The 20,261-nt window shown below is 41.5% G+C and overlaps 1 protein-coding gene across 1 annotated transcript in view; it reads right to left on the bottom strand.

Annotated features, from left to right (window-relative positions):
• Positions 1-20,261, bottom strand: part of LOC306704185 (metabotropic glutamate receptor 4-like) — a 117,017-nt gene that overhangs the window by 29,069 nt on the left and 67,687 nt on the right. The window contains exons 3-5 of the mRNA XM_079170429.1: positions 4,745-4,880; positions 1,598-1,752; positions 786-926 (exon numbers count right to left, since the gene is read on the bottom strand). Of these exons, the coding sequence (XP_079026555.1) occupies positions 786-926; positions 1,598-1,752; positions 4,745-4,880 (432 nt within the window). The remainder of the gene's footprint in view (positions 1-785; positions 927-1,597; positions 1,753-4,744; positions 4,881-20,261) is intronic.

Raw genomic sequence — 20,261 nt, 5'->3', positions numbered from 1 at the left:
TTACCAGAGATGTGCACATAAGCATCTTCGAAATGAGTAATTCAGCATGAAAAAGCATTTAAAAATGCCTTGTTAACGGAAGAAGTTGGCTAAAATGACGGATTAGTCGACAAATGCGTGCTTCAGCACACAGTTTATATGGACTTTTCTCTTAACGTGAGCACTATCATCCACCAGGGCTGGGTCGGTGAAGGACAGCCGCAACCCTACAAGCCGATCGGCTTCTCTCACAGCAGAGAACAGCGTCGGTTTTTGTGTAGTACGCCACTCCAACATAAACTTGAGGAATGTATCGCCTGGAAACATTACAGGTGACCAGCTTTAAATCCGTCAGCCTGGACTACTTGAGATGCAGCCTTGCACTGCACTCTGGGATGAGACAGGCCTGGGGAGCCGACTGATTTTAACAACCTGAAAGCTTGTTTCTAATGGGCTGATTGAATTTACTATTGATTATGTTTTCAGCGCATGCGGTGGCAGAGTTCCGTGATTGCTAGTGTCGCCCACTGCAAATTGAAGTAGCCAACAGACGACTAATGTGAACATTCATTTTTCTGGGACGAAATTAGAGATTCTCATTCACTTATCTCCACCCATTACATTTAACCTAAATTAGACGAGCGCGATTGTTTTCTCCCTGAGGACAAATACATTTACTAATGCACACCAAGTACACACACACGCACGCATAATGTATTCACAGAAGACCCAATCAATATACTTGGTCATTGATTGAGTGCTCTCCATTGACCGAGCGCCTTCTCTGCTATTAGGTGGAGACTCACTTGTGCATTTTTTGATGCCGGATCCTTTCTTCACAGCGTGTCGACTGAGCTTGCACTGGAAGTTATTCTCCCAGAATTCGGCGAACCAAATATTCCTTCTGTTGTTCTCCAGCGTCCGGCTGATGAAGTAGCGATCGAAACCTGAAAGAAATGAGATGCCGTTAGATTTTAATCAGTTACGTTTTGACGTTTGAATAAGCTGAGCAAAATGTAAACTCTTTTGGGCCCCGGACTTATTGGATAACATTGGTGATGATTGGTATATTTACTCTATACTAATGGTTAAAACGAAAAACCAGCACACAAATGACAATCACCATAAACCACAAGCTAACACCCACTATCAAGTAGCATTCACATTCTGAAACAGCCAGCAAACTAAACACAATACTCAGTCTAGCACTGCTGCATGATGGGACATGTGGGCCGTAAAATAACGCCTCAGTTTAGGTTTGGTTATCTGAGACACAGCTGAGAAGGAGCCCAGCACAGAATAATATGAGAGCATACGATATCCATACTTGTGCAAGTAAAAAAAACACCAATAAAGAGGCGTTATTCACGAGGATACAGTGATCCCTGTTTCTCACCATGGGCTCCATTCAATGTGGCTTTAAAGCGGTGGCAAACACTAGCCAGTAAAATACATTAATGGTCATCTGAAGCTCTCTCATTAAAAATCATTTATGTTGAATGTTGAGGGGAGGTATAATTGGCGGAGGCAAACATACACTACAATAAGCAGAAAAGGAAAAAAATAAACCAATAAGAGCCTTCTGCAAGGTAAAGTGAAGAGGGTGTGTTCTCAATACCTTTTATGGATTGTCGTTTGGGTAGAATGGTGACGGCACCTTCTGCCATTTCTTCCTGGTTCAGTATTGGGGAGATTTTGGAGCCCCAGCTGTCTGAACCCACCCAGATGAAATGTCCGGTCTGATTGGCCTTCTTTGCTGCTTGGAGGAGCCGCCTGTGGGACACAGAGGAGGAGAGCGGTTTGATTGCACCATATAATGTTGCGTTGCCATTTTATTTACTGTATTCACTGTACACGCACATTCAGTGATATACAGCCTATAAAAAAAGGCTATTTTAAATGCACCCTAAAGAGGAAGTGCGGCTGCCATACGGGCGATTCCATAACTAGAATATTCTATTCTGAGTCCGGACAAAGTTGCACCGAGGCACTTCAACAGAATTGAAAAGCCACCACGCTGTCCAATCCCCGTGTAGAGCAGTTCTTCTCGGCTGTGGTAGAATGACACCCTTGTCATATTTGTCCAGGCATGTTGCCAGTGGAGATTAGTTTGGGGAGCTGTAAAAAGAGCTCTGCTGTAGCAGCGGAGGTACATCAAGAAAGCTCGAGCACAGCAACATCAAATTTAAACACGGCCACCTGGCATGTGATGTGAAGCATTACCGACCCTCATATCTCCCCAAAGATGCTGCAACAAAAGATAAATATTAAGCTTTATATTGCATTGTATACAACATCAGCTTTGTTCTTTTACATGGCATATGCTGTCTTAACTTCTCTCATAAGACTTTGTAGTTGCATAAAGGAGGATGGCACCCCACATGCTTTTTCGTGTGGGCGAGCAATGAGTCATTCAACTAACTTTATGTCTCTTTACATTAGTTTTATGACCCCAGGGACGCACGTTTGATTGATAATGATTTTTGTCTGAGTCTCGTCTCCAGTAATTGAGTGAAATGAGCATGTCTCAAGATGCAATTATGGGCTCAATGTCGGAAAAATACAAATAGATTTTTCTCACCGTCGGGAGATTGCATAACGGAGACACGACGAGACAGGCTGACGAGTTTAACACGATGTAAAGGTGATGCGTCGAGGTCGCGAATGATCCCCATTGAACTCTGACAGCCGGTTCACCTCCCAACTCATTAAGTTCTTAACTGATAACTGAAATATGCAATAAGCGTAAAATAATCAGGTGGAGGAATACAATGTTTACATAATTGAAGCGCACAGTACAGGATGATTTAATTAAATGTAGTTTAACGTTGTGAAACCGTGTTATTTTCCCACAGAGCAACACAACAAAGGCCCAACCTACCTGGCTACATTATGAAAAGGATTTCATAATTTCTCCCGCTCATTATGAAGCTAAAACTAGGCAGTATATTTATTTTCTCTCATTCCTTCTCTAGACATTCTGGGGCTTTTACTCTGACTGGGTTCAAGGATAGAGCAGGAATGCAGCGCTGAAATCCTCCTGGTCTTCTGTAATTACTTTTTATCCAGACTATTACCCGTTATCAGGACCGGATTAAGTCAATGAGCGCTGGGACTTCTGCCCAGGTCATCATCAAAAGACCGCCCCAAATCACTGCCCACTTCCACCAGGAATACACTGGCCTACCAGCTGGTTGCTGGGAAACATTTCCCCCTACAAAGCCACAACAGTGCTGTGTGTGTTGATTCAGCCTCCAACTAATTACCTCGTTCTTAATGCAGACTCTCCGTCTTAATAATGGGTAGTGAGTTTTAATTGATACATTCGCGTCCCCGTAAGGAGAGCTGGGTGACTGGTGATTGTACTTTGGTATAGTATTGTCAGAATAGATACCTGCAGGGTCAGCAGACTGGATGTCAAAGCTATTACTCTGATAACAAGGACACGGGAGAGAAGACTTAACTGTTAATGGGCTGAAATGATCCCTCGAGAAAATGCTGATTACAATTATTTATCTCTTGATATTTTGAATCGTGTCTTTTTATGCAAACAACCACTATAGATGTCGATAATAAAGTAAAAGGATTAGATTCTTTGACGGTTAAGACCGTAAGCTCAAATGTAATATGGCTCTTAAATGCACTAAATAGGTTTTGACCGATGATATTATTGTATGCAACCTAAGCAGAAAGAAAGTTTATTTTAAATAGAAAGCAAACTAATAAGTTGTTCCATCTTATTTTCTATCTTGTATATTTACTATCGCTCCTTAATAAAACAAAAGCATTTATACGATGAATGAATTGAATAATCAGTAAAATACTTGATGACTTAAAATAATCAATCGTAGCCCCAAACATGTTAGCCTGTTATTTATTAGCAGTTATCAAATAACAACAAAGACTAAAGTTAATTTGTATGTTTAGTAGGGCGAGTTTAGTCTCACTCTATTATGTCCTGCATTTCTTTTCCAGGATGGTTGAAATGCGCGCTCGTGCTTTAGCTGAACTTTTTCTTTACCATTGTCTCCCAATCGATGCTGTGCTTGTGCAACTCTCAACGGAGATAAGAAGTAGGTGAGATGGCTCACTCCTTAGCTGCTTCCATCATCAGCACAGAAAAAACACAATGTGTTCAGTTTGATTCCACCACTCGCCCAATGCTTTTACTTCAGTAAAAGTCCTGCACTCAGAATGTTGCTTAATATTTCCCTCCAAAAGTGTTTAAAACATGTAAATCTGCAAGTAAAGAGCAAATAAATCAAAATCGTACTGAAGCAAAGTACTTTGAGTAATGATTTCCACCACTGGGCTTTGTTATTTGCAAGCCTCTTCCATTGTATTGCATTAGATGATTAGACTTAGTGTTTAAAACTACTTCACTTGGCTGTTAAATAGCTGCGACAACATCTTCAGTGACGAACCTTAAAAAAATAGGAATACACCCAACTCTATTCATATTTGTCATTTATAACTCATACATATTAACATGCGGGTAGCAGACTGTTTTTCACCAGCAAAAGACAATTGAACATTTTAATGCCAGCACATGAGGCAGCCCCAGGTTAAGACATTACTTAACAACTTTTGGACATCAGCAGATTTAGAAAACTCTTACAGCTTTACTTCAACTTATCACAACAGTGTGTTTTCATTTAAGGAGAAACTGGCAGGTAAATGTTATAAAGAGAAGAATCAATAGGTGGTTAAAAGTCGGGTAAAGAGTTCTATTAACTGACAGCAATTAGGATTCCACTGCACTCACCTGATGTCGTCCTCATTGGCAAAGATAATGACCACTCTGGCGTTGGGGTTCTCACTCAGCCTGCGAATGATCTTGTCAAACTCTCCGGTTCTTGGTTCACGTGGTATCTTCACAGACTGGGAAATGCACAGACCACCTAATTGGAAGACAAAAAGGAGAAACGTTTCCAAATTAGACATTTTAAAGAAAAAACAAAGTGCTTTTTCTTCTGCAAAAACATCCGAGCATCTCATTAGCAGACATTCTAACGTCAAATGCATATCAATGCCGCTGTTTCAGGGGATCTTTTTCAGACTCTTGTTCACCAGACATATTTGTTGGAGTGTTGAATTTAGTTTTTTTCTTTTCATCTTTTAACCCACACCAATCTTTTTCAATCCTCTAGACTTTTTTTTTGTAATATGTGCAAAGGTGCCATATTTCACAGTATGAGGGATACCAGGTAATAAAAAAATATCTTTCCCTGGACCACAACGGGCAACTTTGAGGCACGGAGACCCATCAATTCAGGTTATGGTGCTGCCAGTGAGACAGGGGAATTTGGTAGACATTTGGAAGTCTATAAATTGTGTAATTGAAAACTTGTTCCATTTGTTCAGAGTCATTTTTGTCATTACAAAAGTTGTTTTATTTTGTTCGAGGTAAAAAAAAAAAAATACAGTTTACTAAATTTCCTCTTCTTTTTGCCTGAAGATTGGGCCATTTTTGAAAGAGACAGAAAATAAACATGATCTACATTACTTAAGTTTCAGTAAAATCACATGCTGCTAAGCCCACAGCGTTGTCCAGTGACATTGATTAGTTGAGTTTAGAGCTCGTTAGGCTCTGGCCAGCACAATACCGACAGTAATTCCCCACGGATCGGTCTAAACAGAGCCCTCTGCCTCTTACAAATGCTCTGGTATTGAACTGAAGGCAGCTGTGGACGTCCTCTGGTTACCAACAAAACCTTTTTAATTCCCAACGCATCATGTCAGGATAACAGTTTTGTGGCTCTGCCAAAAATGCCACAGAGAGTATATGTGCATGCTAATGAATTTCCCTTTCGTGACCCAGCACGAAGCTAACTCAATGGCCAATCAATGCGGGGACAATACCCTGTAGTTCACTTCACAGCAGCCAGACTCACACCATGAAACAAGGCCTGGCCACAGCTCAGATAGTATGAGATTGGGAAACTGGAAATATGAGTGAAGAGTAGGGAATGCCATTATATTAACGATGATGTTGTGCTGCTTTGCTCGCGGGTACAATAAGTCACTCTGGGTTAAGTGAGGGGCTTCAGTCAGTGGCCTGCAACAGCGTTCTGATTGGACACTGGGGATTAATTTAATGATGTTTCCTTTCTCTTCAAACTCGCGCTTTTGTTATTTTAGTTTTTTTTCTTGTTTTCAGCTTTTTCCCGAAAGGCTGCGTGTATATAGGCTTCCTGTGGAGAAGCGTGTCCCAGCTAGAGCACGACAGTTCTGGTTTATACATCCACTTGGCTGGTAAATGGATTAGCAGTTCCTTCACTGGAGGAAGAGATTCCTCTGTGTGTGCCGACCCATGTCTGTTGTTGTTGGGGGATGTTTCCTTCTGCAATCAGGCAAGACTCTTTTTTTTTTTTCCATCTTTTCATCAAAGCTGCATCAAACCCCCAATTAACTTATTTTTCCATTTCTTAAACCTAAAATGTTAACACAGATTTCTAGATATAGTAGGGCATTTTAAATATTACAACACACATGTTATACTTAATGAACTGGGGCGAGGTGTATAATATAAACAAGCCTGCTCACACATACTGACCAGTCATACATGTTTACACCTGACCTATGGCTGATATGATGATATGGTGGAGATGGGAAAGTAAGATGAAAAGACCTCTGATAATAACAACATTCATAGTAAAACATTGTTTAATTTTGATCAAATACCTCTGTGAGCTTCATTTTATTCCTCTTTTAATTTGCATTAGAGGCATTATTTTCCCTGTGAGCCTGATCTTCTCAGTATGTTTTGATATGAGCGAACACTGACAGAAGATTTATCTGCTCACTTTGATCTATGCAGTGTGACACATGACATAGATAGAGACTGAATATCACTGTTAAAGGTCGTTTGACATACATTGATGACATGTGTGCTATAAATAGCCAGAGCCGTACGTACAGTAGTGGTCACGAGAAGTGAAATTGCTGTTCTTTACTCGGTAGGTGTTGTGTTGCAGATGCAATTATTAACAAGACAAATGAAGCTAAATATAGTTTCAAAGTTCACAATATTTGTGTACCTTTCTACGATCGTCAGTGTTGAAGGTTTATCTGTCTGCCTCTCTGTGTCATTACACACACACACACTACCATGATAGACACATGGGAAATTTAACAGCAGCAGCAGCTCTCTGCTCTGAGGCTCGATCAATCATTAGATTCTTTGTCTTTGCCTCACTGATACTTCAGTCCCCCCCCCCCACCCCAACATCTGCTGTGTGGAAGCAGAGCGCTCATCCCCTTCTTTCCTCCTCTTCTCACACAACCAGCAGCAGGCTGCAGCATTGCGTAACCTCTGGAGAGAATACCAGGAGGAGCAGCCTCGTGGGAGTTGATGCACACTGAACAAAGTCCCTCCATGGGCCCCGGTGTTGGAACTTTGTTGGCTGTAGGGTTGACACTGCAATTTGTTTTATTGCTACCGCTACCCATTCATCCGTGCATCTGTCTGTCCGTTGCTCTCTAGGTGCAAAGGTTTAAAGACGCACTCCCTTTCACTCGAGGACCCCAATTCAAACTCCGTGACAGGGAGCAGCGACCAAACATCACACTCACCTGCTCCAAGTATGAATTCCTTTTTTTCTGCTTTGCTGCGAACACTTTCCCGGAGCAAGGGTTTTGTTTCTATGACACGCAGTGATACATACCGTGCGTACATGCAGACCTAATAATGTTGTTTTCACAGTATTTGCACACTGAGATATCTTTCGCAGGTTGATCCAGCTACGCCAAGCTGCTCCAAAGGACATTTTCACACCGCCTAAGTGGCTTTTAATTGGGCTTGGTAATTATAGGTCTTCCTCATTACATATTTTATATTAATTTTAGCTAATTATAAAAACAAGTCTCTTAAGAGGTATAACATTTTCAATAAAACACTTTGCTGGATTCCATTTTACGATCGGACAGGATGTAATTAGGGAGACTCCCTCCTCCTCTTGTCTGCACACCGCTTCTCATCAGACTTCCCCAAACTGAGCCAGACCACCGGCTCCCACCTGATGTTACTTAACATAAAGATAGACAATTATAAAGCAATTAATTAGACATGTGTAGCAGCCCTGAAAAGCCCTGTGTGTTTTGTCTGTTGATTAATTACAATTATACATCAAAAGTACCTGAACATTATGCAGATTTAACAATCGTGGCATGTGTTAAAACCTAAACTGAGCAACTGGGTTGTGTTTTAGGTCTCTCAAAGTGAAAAAAACAATCAAGACATTAATAAACCGTCATGCTACTTTGGTCATTTTCCCAATAACCTGTTGCAGTGTGCCAGAACCCCATGAACTGATCTGAATCAAATCTACTGGTATAGTGAAGCGGCGTGTTTCTCTCCCGGCAACTCGGCCCATACCACTCTTAACATCTGAGCGTCTAAAAAACCACCTCTAAAAATATCAGTTGCTGAGGAGACTGTGAGCCTCCTCTCTCGAGTCCTCCCTTGTCAGCCTCAGTCTCTGCTCTCCTAATAGCTCAGAACACTAATATTCCTTCTCATTTGACACCCGTGGGAGAGACAGCGCTGCCATAAACATTAAATACTCTCTGGCAGCAAAGCGCTTGTGCTCGGTGAGAAGTAGTGCAGAAGCATGCAAAATACACCCAGGTGGGTGTTACAGGGAAGGTGCCGGTATATAAATAGCCTGTTTTTTTTGGGGATGTCTTCAGTAGAGATACCTACAGAAGCAGGCTTGATTTGCAGCTGGAGAACATTACTAGCGGGAAAATGCATAGAGCTCAAATGAAACTAATGTTGCTTCTACAGTACTGATGTTCAATCATTTTCCATCGCCGCAGGCTTGAATAATTGTCAATTTCTTCAACGCTGATTGAAAACATCAACACAGTAGCTGCTACTTCCTTTGGCAGCAGATGATTTGTTAGGCAACCGACACAAGCGGTTAATAATCACACAGCCTGTTTGAGGCGCACAGAGCTTTGAATTCCCTTCTGCTGCTTTGAACGGCAGTGTTGTTCCATCAATGCATCGACACACAATGTCTGGCTGCTGACCAACAGTCTAATGTAAAGAACAGTGACGCTCAGCCTCAGCGGTGCATGTGATCACAGCGGTTCACCTAGCACAAGAACTCTCGGATGGGATCAAAGCAGTGAAAAATGTGAACCAAGTCGAGCTGATAGCACTAAATGGAGAGATAAATAATACCCCTTCTGAGTTGGTAAACTGTAAACCAAATGATTTATGCAAATCAGTTGATCAGAGGCATGCGATAAACGAGCAACCTGCCCAATGTTTCTCTGCCTTTCCTCCAGTGCATGCTGGGAACACGCTCAGGCCCCCGAGAGGGAGAGAAAATGGATGGAATTGATTTTTAGGCAAGAAAAAAAACAACAGTATTGTTAAAATCTAAAAAATCGGACCGATCCCCGGTCGCAAAATATGACCGTAGATGAACTGCAGGGAATGTGCTGTGTTTTAATATTGGTACATTAGCTACTGATTGTGTTCCTTTTTTTTCCTCCACGCCACAGCTGCGGGTGAGTGTGTGTGAAAGCCTGGGCTCAAATCATTAGGGAGTGTGACCCTGAACAGAAAAGTCCCAGGTTTAGTCCTCTGTTCCAGAAACATCCCCCCCCCCCCCCCCCCCCCCCCCCACTTAAGTGTCCTGGAGCAGGACACTAAATCCCTCTCAATCCCTGAGGCGCTGCTCTGTCGCTGACTCTGTGCTCCTACTTCACTGTGCAGGTCTGAGGGGATAAAAAAGAAAAACGAATTTTTCCTCAGGGGATCAATTGCAATATAATATGCCATTATAATTATTATAGACTCCTGAGACACAAAGATAACCCCAAACTACCAAATTCCATCCTTCTCTGCATTATTACACAAGGATGGCTGCGATGTAACTGTCCTGCTCCCGTCTGCAACGTGGAGGGAAAAAAAACAACACAAATGATAAAAATCGACATGATGCGCATAAGAAGTGCAAACTACTTGCTTTAAAATTTGGAAGAGAATACAATTTCTTTGAACCACATGAATGGTTTTCTTATTAGAGGGGAGAAGATGAATGACCCCAATTCCACCTATAGATCACTGTAATTTGTCTGCATTATGCCGAGTGTCATTTTCCACGTCTACAACCCCTCATCGTTTGACCAAACAGCTCTTTCCATAGAGAGTGTTGTACAGTATATATAGTATGTGTGTTTATACAGTATATTTTTTTTCCATTTAAAATTAATTGCGAACACATGGATGTGTCTGCGTGAGCTTTCTGCACAGCTTGGCTATGTTAACAGGGGCTTGCTGAGTCCACAGGTTCTTATCAGAGACCCTGTCTTGAGCCCTGGGTGGACCGTGATGTACTGCTGGTTAGATGTGAGGCTGGTGGGAGTCAAGTTTCTCCTCTCAGATATCACAAACACATGCTCTCTGTCTGCCTCGGCTCTGCTAATGCAAATACGTATCTGCAGGAGAATAGATAGAAGGTTATATACTGAGAGGCCAGGAAAATAGGAAGACCTGTATCATTTAAGGAAATACAATAGCATTGCAATATGAATAACCGTATTGAAAATGGTTTTGAGGGTTTTGATTCTATTCCCTGATGCATTTTGAGGCTGCACACGGTGCTAAAGTGGTCTGTATCAGATTGAAAGATGTGTCTGGCCTCTTCGTTCGTAATAAAAAATATTAAAGGACTCTTAGGAGATAAGGCAATATAATTACCAAAATGTGTTACGGATCCAAAGTCAACACAAAAGTGAGAGGCTTTTTGAAACGTGTAGCACCACCTCAAGTATCGCATAGTTCAAATCAATTCACAATGCTGAGGCAGCATTTTTCTATTCGTACTTGGTACCGATTCTGTATTTATAACATTTGAGGACAGTAGAGTGTGAGATATAACAAGTATAATGCTGTTGTACTGTTTGGTGATTAACTCAAAAGTAGTCTTTCAGAATTGGACAGTTTAACAAATGCACCAGAGTTTGATGACCTTTTTTCTTTTTCCTGATAAACAAGATAAAACAAAAAAGGAAAAGGAACAATTGTCTAGCTTGCTGTATACAGTAGTCATTTATAATGAGTTTCAAATGTATACTCATGGGGAGATGATCTGATGTTGATAAGAAAGACATCTGCATGGTGATGTGTGGAATTAGATCAGATTAGATTGATGCAGACGATGATTGCTTAGATGCATCTTCCCATATGTTTACTATAAAATAAGTAAGCCTCCATTTCTATTAAAATATCTGAAACAAAAGTATGCTCGACAATGATTTACATATTTGGGGTCATCAATAATCGTATGACTAGAACAAATGTGTATGTTTTAATCTTACCCTAAAAGCAATTCAGGGGTCCTCTAACCGCCATTTAATTAAATGCAAATGTTATTTTTTTTATGAGTTGTGTTGACAAAATAATGCTGATAACTACATCAGTTAATTAAACTAAAATTTTTGGCTTGAATTTATTTAAAGCAGAATTCAGGAGGATACCTACTTAACATGCCTGGACGAATTCAGACAATTAAGGCTGCGTGTTAGAGGACCTGAAGGCTGAACAAATACCATACAAAGGACATTTTCAAGGGGACTATCTTATAGAAATAAAATTCTACTGCATGAATTTGAGCATATTCACAATTGCACAGTTAATAGAATACGTTGTCCTTCTACACGTAGCTTGTCATTTGTATCGGTGTAATTGGGCATTGCTCAGAATAAGTCGGTGGATGAGAATGAAAACGTTTCATTTGACACATCTGCTCAGCTAGAGAGAGCTTTTCATTCTGAATGTGAGCGATTGCAAAGAACTCAAATGTACTTCTGAAGTGTTTCAGAAGCTGTTCCATAAACGTGATGGACTGAAGGCCAGTACCGAAGCAATGAGTCCCAAGAACAGTGTTTTCTGAAGATTGCACTTCTGTCACAGCGCTAACCATTGAAGAGGCTAAAAAACTGATAGTCCAACAGAAAAGGAACACAAGGCAACATTTGAGACTGTTTCTCCTTCAAGTTTCTGTGCATACTGTATGTGCAACACATCTTGTCCTGACAGTGGACAAAACAAAGATGATGTTTAATCATATTTTAGCCTAGAGAGGGACTGCTACAGGGTAGGATACAGAGAATGCAGTGTTTGTCTTTTGTTAACAACATTTTACAGAATTCACACGTTTGGCACTGTGGTTTTAAATATGTTAAGACCTATTACTTTACTGTGATGGCATAATTGAGTATAATTACTACCTATAAACCCAAGGCCATATGGTCAATTTACTAATTTATAATTTGTGGGTAAATTAAGATTTGTACTTGTTGTTTTTTTCTTTCAAGTATTGAATATTCAAATACACAGCTGCAGGTATTTTTTTTTAATACTACTACATGAACAAAAACATGAAAAAGCTTGAAATTACTGAAGAAAATCTAATTTGATTAACTTAACTTTTTAAACGGTTGTCAGCGTTAAAACATTTGTTCATAAGCATGGTAATTAAGTAAATCACAATTAAAGATTCCTTCATTATAAACTTAAAAAAAATTGTTTGTGCTACCAACTGTTAAGTGGTAATTAAATAATACAATTTATTCTAGAGGAAATGCAAATTCCGCTAACTCAATGTAGGACGTTGGTCGGACATAATTTCATTTTGTTGTGATTCCATCACAAACTGGATCTTCTCTGTTCTATTTCAGTCCAGATGAAATTGGGGAAACCCACTTGATTTCCTGTTCAAAATGAATAGTTTAACAATTTAAATTCGTATTTTTGTAATTTCAAAATAAGAAAAATGTCTTTGGTGATTATTCAGAAATGCAGACGGCTTTGCATGTTCAACTGACTGCTGATCTGGAAAAGGGGACTGAGTGGGCGTGAAGACTAAACCCAGCCCTGCATCTAAGGAAAATGGAAGGGGTCCGTATGTATGTATGTCATCCAATTGACTTCACCCCTGGCAGGTTTATTGGTGAGCACCCAAAGAAGAGCAGTGTGAGCTGTCGAGAACTACGGGACACATTTATTAGCAGTGGGTTATGTCCACGTTGTGGTGTGTATTGAAAGGGAACCACTAAATTACCAAGCGGCATGCTGGGTACAGCCTGTAAGGAAACACGGTGCAGAGTGTGAAGTTGTTGGGCCGTTCTCAAGAAGGCTGCAAGCGGCGATGTCGGAGGGCAAGCAATCAGTCGGTTCCGAACAAGCCCGTTTTGAAGGGGCTTGTACTACGTGTGACGCCGCATTGGTTGATAATGAAATATGATTCAGGGTGTCCAGTTTGAGTCATAGATCCACGAGTTTGAAGTTTGTTCATTATACCAGGAGGATTATCCTCCACTAGAAAGGTATTAAGGGCGACTATCGATTTATCATTTGATGTGACGATTGCAAGGTAAACAGTGCTCATATGCTGCTCAAGTTACAAAGTAATCAACCAGGAATGTGCGCTTGCATGTATTAAATCAGCACAGTGCTTTGCAACGCTCTCCAGTGGCCTCTACATCTGGTGACAGCGTCCCCGTGGAAGCATAGCACCCGCCCTCTTGGTTCCCACTCAGGTAAACACCGACGGCTCTCTCAGCATGTTTGCAATAGTTTGTACTGTTAGCGCTGTTAGCAGCATCAGCTACGAGACCACTCAGGTCTCTTAACTTTAATGAAGTGAAAACACGCTGTGAAAGGTTTAAAGTTGTAAGATGAAAACAGACAACTTTCAGACCAGACAACACTGTCATAGTAGCAACCTGTGCATCACAATGTAGCCACACCCTAAAGCATACCCTGTTTCATTCTCTATTTTACTCTAAATGGGACCATCATTTACTAATGGAACATCATGCTGTATTGAAGAAGTGATTGTGACCATAAACTCATGTTTACAATGTTTTGTATATGAATCAAGTAAGAAGTAAGATCAATTTCTCATAGACTTCTATACAATCTTACCTCGAGTCGCCCCCTGCTGGCTGTTAAAAGAACTACAAGTTTAAGTCACTTCCGCATTGGCTTCACTTTTCAGACCGGGAGGTTTCCACCTGGCTTGTACTAAGCTGTTCAAATGTATGAGGGGGGGCCATATATTTTCACGCAGGGCTACGGGGGTCAGAGACACAACGTTACTGTAAATCTCGAGCCAATACAGGCGAGCAGCCTGCAGGTAGCGTGATACTGAAGAAGCGGAGCTATCGGACGTAACACTACCAAACCATTAAACACTTAATGGCCAGATTCTGACGTTCATTGTTAAATCTGCACTTCAAACTGACACAGCTGACTGTGATCCTCACAGCATTTAGTGAGCTCATTACTTCCCATGTGAACTTCTGTTTGTTGGCTCATTCAGCAAGGCAGGTTTAACCCACTATATTTACAATGTTTATGATTGGCAGATGGGTTGTCAGTAGCACTTCTACTGGTATTATTTTAAAATAATTCTTGCACCAAGAGCTGAGGCAATTCATTTGAGACCGACGACTTTCCATCACTATAATAAAGGTTAGGAAAGGGAGCGATGAAGCAGCTTTACTGCCCCAACTTGTGCCGCACTCTTGACTAGCTTGTTGAATTGAATGTTGTGAACTGCATGGGTCTAATCTTTGGTCTCTGAAATAAAAAAAAATGAACCACTCAATCTCGTATTGATGACTCTGCTAACAATCTGCGAAAGTATAAGTGAGAACACAGCAGTGTGGAGATGTAGTTGCACTCTGGCCTCAAAGTTGATGGATCAACTGAAAGTATTTGTTGGCATGGCTATTTTCTTAAGCCAAACGGCAACCAGTGCTGGTATTACATCTGTCAGCAACTCTGCTCCGATATCAGCAGCTCTCTGTAAGTCCCGGAGGGAAATGGACCCACTCTCTGTTTATCCCCACAGTGCAGGGGAAGCTCACGGAGGGCAAGAGGGCAGCAGTGACGGAACATGTTATTTCAAACATATCATTCATCCCACACGCGTCCTTCAATCTGGTGCATGCTGGAAACATATAGTACTTTTAACGTATACAACGATCACTTTGCATCCTAGTGATCGTTGAAAACATGCCTGTTCAGAACGGGCCTGTGGTGTTGCAGCTTGCAGCTTTCTTGAGAATCGCACATACAAACTAGTTCACACTCAACTTCTTTTGACAAAGGCCTCCATGTGTTCCCCAACAATACACCTGCAAAGTGTGAAGTAAATTGGATGAGCTGAAGAACACACAAGACTGACAGACAGACAGCGATTCCTTGCTTTATAGTTCGGGGTACATGACAACAGGTTCTGGGGCTAACTATAAATTAGATTACAAAATGACTGAATGACATTTTCGTTCTCGGTGCAAATGATTTAGGAATCAAAGACGGGCCTCTCAGCGCTGTGAAATGAGCTTTTCTGCACCGTGATAAAATGATTCACCTGACAACCATGGGACTTTCCTCTTACCACGGAGAATCTGCAAAGCTCTTAAGATGAAAATGTTCTTAAACCTTATAGCTGAAGAGTAAAGTGTAAAAGTGCATACTGCTTCCTCACACGAGGCAAAGCCAAGATTTAATGTTGCAGTCTAATCAGGCGTGGGCACGGGTGAAGAGCAGTCAGGCCTTGAGGTGCTCATTCTCACTGAATGCTGAAAACTTCCCTGCAACTACATCTGATGTGAGCCTGTCAGGCTCTGTCAGTCGATACGTTACCTTCAGTCGCCGGCAAACACTTCTGACAACAGATGAGTGAAATAATGGATGATATTCAGAATTTAAATCACTTTTTTCTCGTCCCCTGGCACATCACAATAGTGTCTTTATCAGTGCTTGAGGTTGTGATAAATAGCTTCTTGACTTTGCTGGCACTTGTCATTGTAACCTGCTGATACAGCCAGCAGCAAGTTGTGTGCGGAAACAGAGCCGTAGCCACATAAATGGCAGAAAACTTGCTCAACAGTAGAGCTGCAACAATTAGTCAATTCATTCAGAGATTTGCTAGTTGAGGATGAGATGCTTTTCTTTGTTATATTTAATAGTAAGCTGAATATCTATGAGGTTTTGGACCATTTGGACAAGCAATATAAAAAAATGGTTTCATGATTTCGTTACATGGTTTTTAGACAAAGTTCTGAAGCTTTCTCGCTCGTTAAAATAATCAATAGTTGCAAACCATTCAATAGCTACTTACTGAAGAGTTGACTTTGCATCCAGTACTAAGTAAGATTTATTTCATACAGTTCCAGACAAAATGTTACTCTCAGAAATGCATTTCAAGTACATGTTTCAAATATATTCATTAAGAAATGCTGCACATTCTGTAAAATGTACTGCGCCATCAGTCAGGACCAAGGTTTACAGGTGCCCCTCAAAGCTGCAGCAGGATCCAACCAATTTGAAGGTTCATCTATTTGTGATAAAGTGGCTTCACTTTTTAATATTGCCTCTGGCAGGCCCCACGACAGCCTCCTGCAGCAGCCAGATCAGCTTTGCTGGGCACACCACTTCTCCAAGAAGCTTAAACTTAAATGCACGCTACGTTTAGTTAAGTTGTTATGGTGGGAAAATAGTGGTCTCAAAGCTTCTGGCCTCAGAGTGGAGAAGGTTAAATATTTCTCGGAACAGCTGGAATTCCTTCAGTAAATCACAGCTTATCTTATTTCCACATTTTGCAGAACAGATCGCTTTCTCCTAATCACATGTTACAGACACAAATGTGCCAACTGCTAGACTGTCAACCGAATCTTTAATGCCAACAAAGGATTAGAGAAAATAACTGAGAAAAGTTGTGCTGGATGAACCAGACCCACAGATTTGAGTTTTGTGTTGTGAGCGGAACGTTTGGGGAAGTGTTGGCAAGTGTCTGTGACGTGATTGAGATGAAGCACATTATGCAAATAGAAGATCTGTGGCAGAGTCTTCACAATCGTTCTCTCTCTCTGCACACCAGCAGCTGCAACCCTTCATTGAGTTTCACACTGTCTGAGGTGCCACATTCCAGGTGTTTGCAAGGAACAGAAAGCAGTCCTCAGAAGTGTAGCTGTGACAGTTTTAAAGACATGGAAAAGTACTAAATGGGCTCAGCAGCATAACAATGTAACTGTAGTGGAGAGAGGTAAAAGAGGAAATCCAGTCAAAATGATTTGGGTTATGTAAATGACCTCTTTTCTATATTTGTTCAAGTCATGACAGAAGTTAAATACGTGCTGCGTTAATGTCTTGGATTAAATCCTTGTTCGGATGCCAGCCTTTGTTCTGACACTTCTAAATTATTACTTTTCCAGCTTTTTTTCTTTTTATCATAACATATCCTCATATGTGGCTGTTGAACTGCTCTGTGGCTTTCACAGCAACATTCCCACATGGTTCCAGCTCTACCTGGTGTCTTAACCACTGGATGGATGTGCACTAGTATGAGTAATACCAGCAGGTGAACAGTGTGGGGGGTAATGGGTGAAACACCAAATATACAGGTGGATGCACAGTCATAGCAAATTCCCCTCTCGTCTCAATGTTCCTCTTAGCGCTCAGAAGCCAAACGCAGCATTTATCAGGACTCAATGAGGCCTGAAGCACGAGGAGCAGCTGTCTGACAGGCCTGACAGGGATTTCCTGTGTTTGACATGTTGAGCCAAGGGGACATGAACTCCTAGCCTCCTTCCTCTGCTCTCCTCTTCCCTTCCTATCTTTCTTGAACACAAAGTATAATTAGAATGAGTTAGTACATTAAACAGGAAATTCTATTGAAGCTACAAATTGGCGTAATGCTAACACCTCATTTATTGAATTGTTCTGCTAATTTCTTTCATCTTTGCAGAATAAAGTGTTAAACATACAAAACATTTAACATTTTTTACTGAAACCTCTTTTTCAGACGTTCGAGGCGTTTCAGGTTAATGAATATTCCAGTCATTCCTCTTGACATTTCCCTCGTGACAAAGGCTACAGAATTTCTAACATTTGCATAATCTCCCTGTCATCCCTGAGCTTTGCCATCCGTCTCCTCCTCGGCTTCGACTGTCCTTTTAAAAAAAGGAAAAAGTCTGATTAATCATGATTTGAAATGATCCATCCAATATGTGTCGGATTTGAAAAAAGAAAACCCCGAGAAAGAAAACAAAAAATTGTTGTGGTTGAGTTGTATTGGATGCGTCTAAGATACATTCCTGTAGTACTTTTATTTCAAAGTGTGTCAACACCTGAGTTTGTAAAATCCACTAAATTTGATTACATACAGGAATATAATAAGTGTGCAATATCCACTTTCTCACCTTTTTACAGGGTGAGAAAAAAAAAATGACCTCCATTTCCGCAGAGGCACGTACACTCTCTAATCAAGACACTGGAGCCACAGCAGCTTTTCAGAGAGGAGCACAAACAGAAAGAAATCTACTGAGGGAGCAGAACACATCAAGGACAACCTTGCATTTCAATGGTGACAACAGCGAGACATCATACTGAAAACATGTTTTATCATCTTAATGACACTCCGGCCTTAATCCCAAGGGGCGGTGTGATAGATGTTACACAATGAGAAGGACCCAAATGAAACTGCAGCTTTTTGAAAACGGCTCTGTCTCAAAAGGTGGAGCTTTTCAGCGACGGCCCAGCGGCAGGCAGATGAAACTAGAAACTAGAGAGGTGTAGGGTGCAGATCTCTGCCAGGTGTGTCTTCAATAACCAGTGCTGCATTGCGGGATTGAATGAAAACAACCCCCAATTGATTTGATTGGCTGCCTCCCGGTGTGACTCCGCACTTGGCTCTGAAAATTTATAAAAGAATATTTTAACTTTAATGCAAAAGAGGAGCGCACGCCAAACCAAACTTCAAATCAAAATCAAGCTTTTACGAAGCTGTCTACTCGTGAAGCGGTGGCTGAGTGGTGGTGAGATACAGCATAGTGTGTTTGGGGGTGTGGGTGCTAGTAGTTCCGTTAGCAGTTAGCAGTTAGCCAACACATACTGCACTTCAAAAACAATAAAGGTGAGCAGGCTGTATCCCCCCCACTGTTTCTCTGTAGCGGCTGGTGGTCAGCTAGACCCCCACTGGCCCCTACAGGCCGAGGGTCGGTTAAGTCAGCAGGCAGTCAGTGGAAGTATAAAACAGGAAATAAAAGTGAAGAGAAAGTGTGCAACCACGATGGGTCCCTGAGTATGCAGCCACAACTGGCCACCCAACATGTAAGGCAGTGTGCTGCGGCAGGATGTGGAACGTCACACAGACGCACGCTCACTCACGGATGTATTCACACACAGGCGACAGATCGCACGATCCTCCAGCGGAGATAATTACAAATGACATAGTCCGGGGGAAGAAAGCTTTTTTTCTTATTAACTAGTTTATTCTCACTGGAAGAGGAAACGCCATATCCAGTAAAAGATTTCTCATCAGTGAAGGTGCAGATGAGGGAAGAGAGGCATGAATGTTTAGTGTTGGACCATGCAAGCTTCACATACAGAACCTGTTTGCATTAGTCTCGTAAGTGTGTCAGCCCCTGGATTCTTTTTGCTTGCTGAACGGTGTCATCATCATGACGGGTTTTTCAAATGGCAATATGTCAGACGAAATTATCTCCCCCCAGGAGGATCATGCGATTGTTCCCGTGAACGTCTGTGACTGAGAGTGACTGTGACAGTGTGAGCGCGTGACTGAGTGAATGAGTGAATGTGCGCCTCAATGTGTTTGTCGACGGCGAATCTCGCATTCTGCTGCAGCAGCAAACTGCACAATATTTTGGAGAGACAATATCGGCTGCATGCTCAAGAACGCAGCGTGGTTGTTATGACTCACGCTTTTGTTAAAACACCTTTTTATAGCCTGTTTCATGGTCCCACTGACTGTCTGCTGACTGGCTCCTCACTCACTCCCCTCCTAAGTGGCCCCCGGTAGGGGCCGCTAGTGAAGACACAGCTGAGTGTGTCGCCGACCCCCAGCCGCCTAAAGAAACAATGGGGCCGAAATTGTTTGTACACCGTTATTGTGTTGGATGGTGTGTTTGACTAATAGCTAACAGAACTACGATGACACACGCTGCTGTTCCTTGCCTGCTCGGTGAGTTTACCTTTGTTTTTTGGCACAACTGTATGAAGTGTCCAAGACAAATGTTGATGTCAGCAAAATCCCCAAAAGTCAAATTGGCAGCTTTCAGAAAGAAACCAAAAAAATTGGATCATGATTTTGACGACATGTTGACGCTAATGCATCACTACATTGTTATATCTGATTTGTCACCACCGAAGGACTGTTACAATTAAATTCAAGAGCCCGCACATATCCTCTCACATTTTGTATTAAACGCCATCTGAACACATTGGATTA

This window comes from Pholis gunnellus (assembly GCF_910591455.1).
Source record: "Pholis gunnellus genome assembly, chromosome: 2".
NCBI lineage: Eukaryota > Metazoa > Chordata > Actinopteri > Perciformes > Pholidae > Pholis > Pholis gunnellus.
The sequence above is the reverse complement of the archived record's forward strand: the minus strand, read 5'-3'. Positions and strand labels throughout refer to the sequence as shown.